This window comes from Poromitra crassiceps, assembly GCF_964638095.1.
Source record: "Poromitra crassiceps genome assembly, chromosome: 12".
NCBI lineage: Eukaryota > Metazoa > Chordata > Actinopteri > Beryciformes > Melamphaidae > Poromitra > Poromitra crassiceps.
The window spans coordinates 26,295,511-26,305,035 of NC_139632.1; the positions used below are offsets into that span (position 1 = coordinate 26,295,511).

At 40.5% G+C, this 9,525-nt stretch overlaps 1 protein-coding gene across 1 annotated transcript; it reads left to right on the forward strand.

The window, feature by feature from the left end:
- The first annotated feature begins 1,106 nt into the window (after positions 1–1,106).
- cUnh19orf25 (chromosome Un C19orf25 homolog) lies at positions 1,107–5,358 on the forward strand. The gene is made up of 3 exons (XM_083648222.1): positions 1,107–1,235; positions 2,522–2,682; positions 4,509–5,358. Exons 2-3 carry the CDS (start codon positions 2,541–2,543, stop codon positions 4,691–4,693), a joined length of 327 nt encoding a protein of 108 aa, XP_083504348.1. The 5' UTR covers positions 1,107–1,235; positions 2,522–2,540; the 3' UTR covers positions 4,694–5,358.
- The last annotated feature ends 4,167 nt before the right edge of the window (positions 5,359–9,525 follow it).

The window sequence follows — 9,525 nt, forward strand, 5'->3', positions numbered from 1 at the left end:
CAGGATTTATGGGTGATGTAGTTTTGTAATTTTTGTGGAAACAGTGAAGAGGTATTATTATTTTGATACTTTAAAATCTAGACTGGGGTGTGAATCATTTTGAGAGCATGGAGTTTTTTTTGTGTGGCATTTTGGAGAAATTAGAAATGGCTTTTGAAGGCTGTGGATCTTAGTGTGAAGAAATGTGTCTAATCATTTGGGAAAAACTAATTTCACTGGTGCATTGTCTTATGCAATATTATAATTCCTCCAGGGTGTGAGTTTCTATCAAATTGTGTATCATTCTTAATTCAGAATTTTTTGTTTTGCTTTTGTTTCACTGCGTTGGAATCAGAATGTGTTTCATCTGCCTTTTTAAGTATTATTAGATATGTTTTCTTTATTTATCTTGAATTTATAAATGCCATTGTTTTGGTTAGTTGAAGCATCAGTTCTGGTAGTGTAGCAGAGTCAGACTATGAGAATCAAGTTTCCATGAGATTTCACGTTTGATTTACTCAAGGAGAAATTAAAGATTTTGACAGTTTGTTTTCTCAGTATGTATTCTTTAAGTTCAGTCTTTTTTAGGGTAAAAAGAATAACTAAATAATCACCATTGTCATCATCATCATCGTCATCATTATCATCATCATCATCATCATCAAAGGCCAGTTAGACAAACTTTCCAGCCACAGCTGACCTGTGTTATTTGGCAGGTGGTATTGTTATTTATTTATTTAATTATTTCATAATATTCTACTGATACCCAGATGGAGACTAGTGCAAAACCACCAAATTGTCAAGGGTAACTAACATCTTCCTGTTGTAAAAATGTTTTCTTCTTGGTGAGTCTGAACAAAACCACTAGAGGGCAGCAAATTATCACCGAGTCATGTCAAAGAGTATTGAAGGCAAGACGAGAAGACTAATTTTTCCCACAACAGTGAAAGATTCAAGATTCAAGATTTTTATTGTCACTCCGTAGTACAAGTATCACGTGTGAAATTATTGTGCTGTAGGCTCCGTTACAACATAGTAAACGTTTCCTTTTCTTTTCGTGAAGAAGTTCCCATCACGTGATACACGCGCTGCTGCAGACGTGGTGACGTGTCACGTCTCTGACAGCTCCGTGTTGTTGCCAACCAGGATAATTTCTCCATTCTTTAGAAGATATCGTGCGATCTAATAGTCTGAATTAACTTGGAAAATAACATCCAATCCCCTCACAGCTTTGCCAGCAAGACAACAGAAAACCGGTAAGCAGAAACAAGCAAGTTTATGGCTACTCATTCCATCCTGTGTGGAGAGAACTACTTTCCACAAAACTCCATTCAAAAATGTAGCAGATAAATGAAGGACTGCTTATCGGCACACACAAGTACCTGGAAGAACATAATTCGAGCCCTTTTACGAACCATTATAATGGTTTGATAAGTTGCACTTAATAATTGTACTATGTGTAACTGGCTTCCACTGTTTGCTATTGCCGCCTCATGGTATTTTGCTGGTGGAGGAAGACTGTAGGAATAAGAGCCGAACCTATTGTAAAAGTTGAAATGTTATTGAAATAAATAGAGTTTGATGTATTGGTTGTATGCCGAATTAAAGAGCGGTTCCTACTGATTAGTTAGAGATCTTAAGCCATGTGCTAATACAATGAGCGCTACGAGCTTGATGTCAAATTGGATAAGTATGTTGACAACCATTAATGTTAATATGAGACATTTAACATGGGGAGAACATTTTCCAAGGACCCCCTCATAACTGCAACACTGATTTAAGCATGCTTACTAGGCCTACAACATTTGTAGGCTATCTACATGTATGCCACTGGAACCATTTGTATTGTAAAACTTTTAAACCCAAATACTTCAGCTACATTTCCCGGAACACGCGATATTTTACATATTTTAGACCTTCACAATGGTTCGAGTGATGCCATCAGTGATGCGCCCACAGGTGGCGCTAGACTCCCACACTCACATAGATATTGTGATATTATCACTGATGTCATCAGTGCATTATGACTGATGACATCACTGATGACATCACTCATACATTGTGACATCAGTGACAAACACAGGAAACTTGAAAGAAGAAGAACCAGGTCTAGAGCGATACCATCTAACTATGAGAGGCAGCAATGTGCTGCAAGGCATCCAGTCTGCTGGAAAGCCATTAGAAGAAGAAGAACTGAGAGGTTCCAAGGATGATAGGAAGATGCAAAGTATCAGTAGTCCAGGGAGACTTGGAGTTGCTCCTGGCTCATATCAGAGGGCCACTAGTTTCTTCTGTACTAGGAATAAGCTCAGTGGTTTTATTTAGGAAAGAGTTCTCAAACTATTTTCAAGAGGTTAATCTAGCCTGAGGCCTTCAGGTGTAGCTTTTTTCTGCAAAGAAAAACAAGCCCACATTCTGATCTACATTCTTGATATTACATTATGTTTGCAGTTGCTTTTGTATTTCCATGTTGATTTGGCCTGATATTTCACCAGGTGTTTTTTGTTTAACTATTAAATGTAACCCTCTGAATGTGTTGCAGATGCAGAGGGCAGGGCAGGATGAATTTGGGCGGTAAGGGTAAGAAGCGTGCGGTGCTGCCCAGCCGGCCGGACCCGCCCAGCGTGCAGCAGATCCTGGAGGACATTAACCGAGCCTCGCCCAGCGACCCAGCCTTCAGCCTGCTGCACCACACTGCCCAGGGTGACTCACTCTGCACGCTCACACTTAAAGAGGACATGAAACATTGTATCATATAACTGTAGTTCAATGGCATTTCACCTCAGACAAGACAGGACACCGCTTTCAAGTCTGAAATGTACCTACTGTAGATTTGCTAGACTCAGCTCCGTTGTGCACACATCACCTTGGTGCGCTTTGAAGACCTTTATGGTAACCTTTTTACATCGGTGATTTAGCGACGTTTGTCCACGCACCGTTCAGCTGCAATCGGCGGGGTCAAACGTAGCCTACTACTTGTGAGCAAATAAAATGAATAAACATTCCAACGTGGTAAGTAGGCTTAATTTAATTATGTACAAGTGCAAGGCTTCAGTGCTTAATTCAACACAAACCTTCTGTGATTATCATTTGAATGCAATCTACGTTTTCATATCGGGATCCTATTCACCTTATGTTCCAACCAGTCCCCAACACAGCCCCTCTCTTTTTGAGGCCGATGCGGAAATTGCATTCTCTCAAATGGCCAGTGGGGGGCGCAGCTTGTGTAGCACTCCCGGGAACATCCATTCAACTCTATGGGAAACAAGCCAACTTCTCTCTCGGTCTATGTCTTAAATAAACACTTTCCAAATGAGCTTATGGTCTGAAAAAAGAATTTCAAGTCTTTTTCCTGCTCTCACGCGCTCCGTTTTCCAAATTATAGCCCCATTTCGAGGAAAATTGACGACAAACATCGGATAATAAGAACAGTAATACTTCCGACCGGTAGAGGCAGCAATGTGCCGCAAGGCATCAAGTAGCAAGTAATAGTTGAGCAAATTATCAGAAAATAGCGTTACTTTATGATATTTTAATAATGTTAGTAGACACACGTAACTATATAGATACCATACATCTAACGTCCATAACATGGCGGACCATTTAACGTTATCTATACCGTTAGATAAAGCCTTAAGCCTTCTCTGTATTCAGACCATTCAGACCATTGGATTCAGCCCAGAAACCGGAGTACGTTATAACGTTATAAATATAGTCACGTTATAAACAACTAACCAATGCTGGGGGTCCGTATGGAAACTGTGCTACTCGAAATGGTTAAAAGTTAAATCAATTTGGTCATTCAGTGCCGTTTTACTGCAATGTAAAGTAAGTAGCGTTAGCCGCTAACATTAGCCACAGTAGCTGACTACCCATAATGCATTACGGCGATAAGCGAGACAGGGCAAATTCGGAAACTCCCCCGGCAGCCGCTAGGGGCAGCCGCCCCCTCCCCTCGTACTTCCGTGTAGCATTAAATTAATTCATTCAACCAATCAAACGAAATCAAACAATATCCGGAAGTGAGCTTCATTTTGCTGTGTCAAAGTCAATGAGCTCCGTTTGTCCACTATATATATGTCAGTGGTTCCAACACAGGGGTCAGCCAGTTACTTCCTATTGTGTTTACACTTCCTGTGACAGTACAGTACTAGTGACCAGTAAAACAGATGGTGTTTTGAACAGGAAGTCATAACACAACTGGGTCAAGTTGGCGGGTCTACATAAGGTGAATATGAATGGCGACTCGCTGTTTCCAGAGAGTTGATTGGTCAGAAGGTGGGTGTTTCTTGGGTTTTGATCTTATCCTCTGAACTTACCCTGCTCCCGTGCAGGTTAGCCGTGCAGCATAAGTTGCCATGGAGATCTATCTTGGTAAGAAGTGAACTAGCGTCGTAGCATGGCAAACCCAGGGTTAAACTTGAAGTTACCTCGCTAAGCCACAAATCTTGCTTCGTGGTACAGGCCTCAGGTCAGTGAAAGCCTGGAGGATCACACAGTCTAATATAAAGGTGTGTATGTCCCCTCAGACTTGGGCAGGGTTCCCCCAGACAGCGAGGTGGAGCTGCGGTTCCAGCAAAGCCGGCGGTACCTGGAGCTGAACGAGCGTCTGCAGGATGCCCGGGGCCAGCTGGTGCGTCAGAGGGAGGAGCTGCGGGCAGTGGGGGAGGGGCTGAACCGAGATGTGGCCGAGGTCAAAGGTCGAGCGCTCTGACCGCACGCCGCTTCCTATTGGTTGCATGAGCGGACACTTATCTTTCCAGGAAGCTGAGACTGGAAGAGGACACATGAGGCGGGATGGCCAGATGGTGCAGCCAGAGATAGGGACTTGGACTTGGACTCGAGTCACACTTAAATTGATACACAGTGACTTGAGACTTGACTCGAGACTCCTCCTCAAAAGACTTGAGACTTGACTCAAGACTCCTCCTCAAAAGACTTCACGAGATTTTGGACTCGTGAACAATCTTTAGTCCATGTTTTGGGGGTCCATTAACATGAAAGAAATGTCTACTAATAATAATGTCAACTAATCATTTCTGATACTGTATGCTAATACATACATTAATTATGATAATACTACATGCTTTGAATTCCTTCCGTTTTATCTATGCAGTGTTCTAAGCAGACCGGATGGCATGCAACAGATGATAGAACGCTCATCCATATGAGACTTGAGGCTTGACTTGGACTTGTGACCAAAGACTTGAGACTTGACTTGGATTTACAAAAAATGACTTGTGTGAGCATCTCTGGGTGCAGCAGGCTGTACTGTATCTGGAACAGGTTGGAACACTGGAGCGCCACCTGCTGGAGCCCAGTGCCGCTGACATCTGACCTCTCTGGTGAAATGTGTATGTATGTGACCCATGTTGCTAATGAATAAAGCACTTCCTAAATAATTACAGTGTACAGTGTAATATGGAGACTGAAGAGCTGTCTATCTATGATGCCATTTACACCTGTATTAACATGTGTTTTCTGTGATCAGATTGCAATCAGATTGTGTTTTAGCACTTGAAATGCCAGGTGTTAACACCCCCAAAACGCATTGAAGATGGATTGCAATCTGATCGGCCAAACCACCTCCGGAGGTGGTCAGGGAAATAGTAAATTAGGGTGACTCTTTACAATGTAATTCATGTAAACTGTATATTAAAGGAATACAGTAGTTCACCCAAAAATGAAAATTCTGTCAACTCCTCCCCGTCACGCCAAATGAAACCGGTGAAATGTGTTAGTCCATATAACACACAGGGAGGTTAATCCTGTCAACTCCTCCCCGTCACGCCAAATGAAACCGGTGAAATGTGTTAGTCCATATAACACACAGGGAGGTTAATCCTGTCAACTCCTCCCCCTCACGCCAAATGAAACCGGTGAAATGTGTTAGTCCATATAACACACAGGGAGGTTAATCCTGTCAACTCCTCCCCCTCACGCCAAATGAAACCGGTGAAATGTGTTAGTCCATATAACACACAGGGAGGTTAATCCTGTCAACTCCTCCCCGTCACGCCAAATGAAACCGGTGAAACGTGTTAGTCCATATAACACACAGGGAGGTTAATCCTGTCAACTCCTCCCCCTCACGCCAAATGAAACCGGTGAAATGTGTTAGTCCACATAACACACACGGAGGTTAATCCTGTCAACTCCTCCCCCTCACGCCAAATGAAACCGGTGAAATGTGTTAGTCCATATAACACACAGGGAGGATGCCAGCACAGCTCCATAACAGCCTTCTCCAAAACAACTGAAGTCAATGGGGAGAAGTTCATTAGAGTTCCAAAAAACAAACAGCCAAGCAATCACACTGTGAATAGAAAGACCTACACACCCATTATTTGTTGCAAACCAATCAGCTGTAGTTCAGATTATCACTAAATGATGGTGTAAATATAATATAGGTATTTTTGGAACTCTGAAGAACTGGTCCCCACTGACTTCAGTTGTTTTGCTATGGAGTTGTGCTGGCAACCTCACTGTGTTATATGGACAAACTTCACCTTCAAATGGCATGATAGTGATGATGACAGAATCTTTACTTTTGGGTGAACTATTCATAAAAAACAACATCCTAATTACAGTGTAATATGGAGACTGAAGAGCTTTAAAGATTACCAGTTTTACACCATCACCTGCTGTCTTTACAATGTCCAATGTAGTAAGTAGTCTGTGCTAAAGTAATGGAAGTATACTATATTATACTATACCTACATGTATACCTAGGCTCGCCCACTGCGCGGGCTCACCTGCTCTATTGGCATGCGCAGGGCACAATTGCTCAACGTCGCATCACTGATGACATCAGTGAGTGATCAGTAGTGGGAGAAAAGTAGAGTGCACATTAACTGATGATGTCATAGACACTGGCATGATCAGTGACATCACAATTGCTCGAGTGACCATCACTAATGACATCGAGTGTTCGAGTGACATCACTGATGATGTCATAGACATTGTGCTATCATCAGTGACATCAATTACTGACCAAAATCATCACAAATCTCACAATGTGGGAATCGCAGACAGACAGACAGAGCCCATACTCAATTTTAGAGATGATGATGATTAGTGTAGTTGAAAATTATGAAAATCATAGTACACAGTAATATTGTGTACTTACTAGGCTTGGTCTTTCATTGGAATCATATGGCGATGATCTAGTGATTTGGGGAAATTGTGACACAATTCTGCTGTTTAAACTGATGAGAACAAGCACATTTTATTTAAAAACGACTTTAAAAATAAAGTATGGTAGGAATATTATTTGAAAAGTTCAGTTTTGTTTCACACACACCTAACCATATCTAAATTAAAATATTGCTATTTAAAAAAAATCCTTATCATTATTGTGATATTGATTTCAACCATATTACCCAACCTTAGCAGTTACATTTTCCATAGGTTAATATGCACATTATAACATTATAACTATAATAAGTCCATTGTGAAGTATTGTCTGAATTGGCAATGGCATAGAAATAAAATGCTTTTTTCCCATGTCATGTCTGCAATTATCAGTCACTTCTCAACTACAGTATGTTTAAAGTAAAAGTGCACTGAAATGACAAAACTATTTCTGTGTGAAGAAAGGCTGACACAGTTTAATGAAACACGTCACTTTTTATTGATGAAAACATTTATTATGATACACATCCATTGCTTAGCCTACGTCACATGGCACCATACTGTAGGTCTCTTCGGCCTTGTTCGCACATGGATTGCCCATTTTCATCAAGTGGCAGAAATTGTCCCCAAAAAAGAATGTCCATAAAACTAATGCTTTGAATTATTAAAACTGGGTCTGTCTGATCCATTGCATTTACAAACACATTAAGGATTCACTTTTTTTAGTTGCAATATTCAAATATTCAGTGTATCACATTAGTCTCCATATAGAAGTCAATTAAAAACTGATTACTGATGCTTCCATGTAAACACCAGATCCAGACTAACACTTGAGCCGGTTTGAAATATTACTGTGAATGTAAACACAGTCATTACAGGACAATCGTAGTTTTTCTGGACATTGTTTTTTGTGTTATGTTCAAAGAGCTACGGCCGTAGAGAAGACGCTAGGCTCTTATCACATGCCCCAAATACTTGTGTCTTTCTATTACGTGACAGTGTTAACCTATCGTGTGATTTCTCGCTTTAGAATACAGCCCGCAACTTACAGGGTAAGTACAGGGTAACAAAATCTGAACTTTCAGGGTAAGTACAGGGTAATAAAATCTGAATTTATGGAATAAGGGGGTAATAAAGGGGGACTTATAAAGAATTTTTACCATACCTATTTTGGTATATTTTGGTATCTATTCTGTTGTTACAGGGTATGTATGACCTATGAGGAATAATAATTTAAATTTAATTTAAATTTATGTCCTAAATTCCTCACCCACGGCCCTGTAATTAAATGTAAGTAGGAGGGAATTAACATTAAGTTATCCTAAATTGAAATTCAATTGAAATTATTATTTCTCATAGGTCATACATACCCTGTAACAACAGACTATGTACCCAGTAGTTACAAAAATAAGTTTGATATAAGTTCTTTTTAGGTCCCTCTTTATAACCCCCTTATTCCATAAATTTTGTTACCCTGTACTTTACTTAGCCTTTAAGTTGCGGGCTGTATTCTAAAGTGTTACCGATTTCTCCAGCCAGGCGTAAACAAGGCCGCTGACAGTGATGGTGGACTAGCTTCTTGCATGGACCTTCTAATGGGGTTTTAACATGTAGCTGATTTAACATGTAGCTGTTCCTCGTCCATCTCATACATTGGACTTTACACAGGTCAGCTTCACTGGGTTAATCTGGTTTAACACATTGGTTCAACACAGCCCCACTTGCCCCTAATTTCACATACTGTATAGGGGCTGTTAATATGTTAAAATGGCCACTGGGACTTTGAAAGCATTGCATTCAGAAGCTACTTGGGTTTTCTTCATACTCAAAACATGCTTTGGAAGTTTGCGTGCACGCGTGTGCGTGTAGGGTATCAGTAAATGGGAAAACTCTTTTTAAAGAATAAACAGCCCCTTAATGTCACTGATCCACCACCAAATTGTAGATTATTTGTCATTCTGTCCAGCACACCACTGTCTTCGATCTCTGAGTACACATGGACAAGTGATGTTACAACTACAGAGAATATTCATTGTCTTTATATTTGACTTCTTCAACCTATCACTACTTTTACAGCAAGACAGTTAAGCAGATATTAACACATTATTTTATAAATACCTCCAGAGAATAACTTCTGCGAAGACACGTACTGTACTTGAAGCCAACAACCGTTTGGCTCACAACACCCAATCATCAAATCTTTTCCCCCCTGCTTGGAAATACTTAACAGCATACAGTAGTACCTGATTCTAGTAGCAAACACAAATATAATGTCATTGCGTTTGATTAGCAGATGCATGTACAGCTTATATGCTGGAATAGTTGATTTGTTCATCTACATTGACAGATACACTATAGGCCTTTGTGGCACTAGAATACAGATGGTATGACGAGATGTTTTTGTCAGACTTT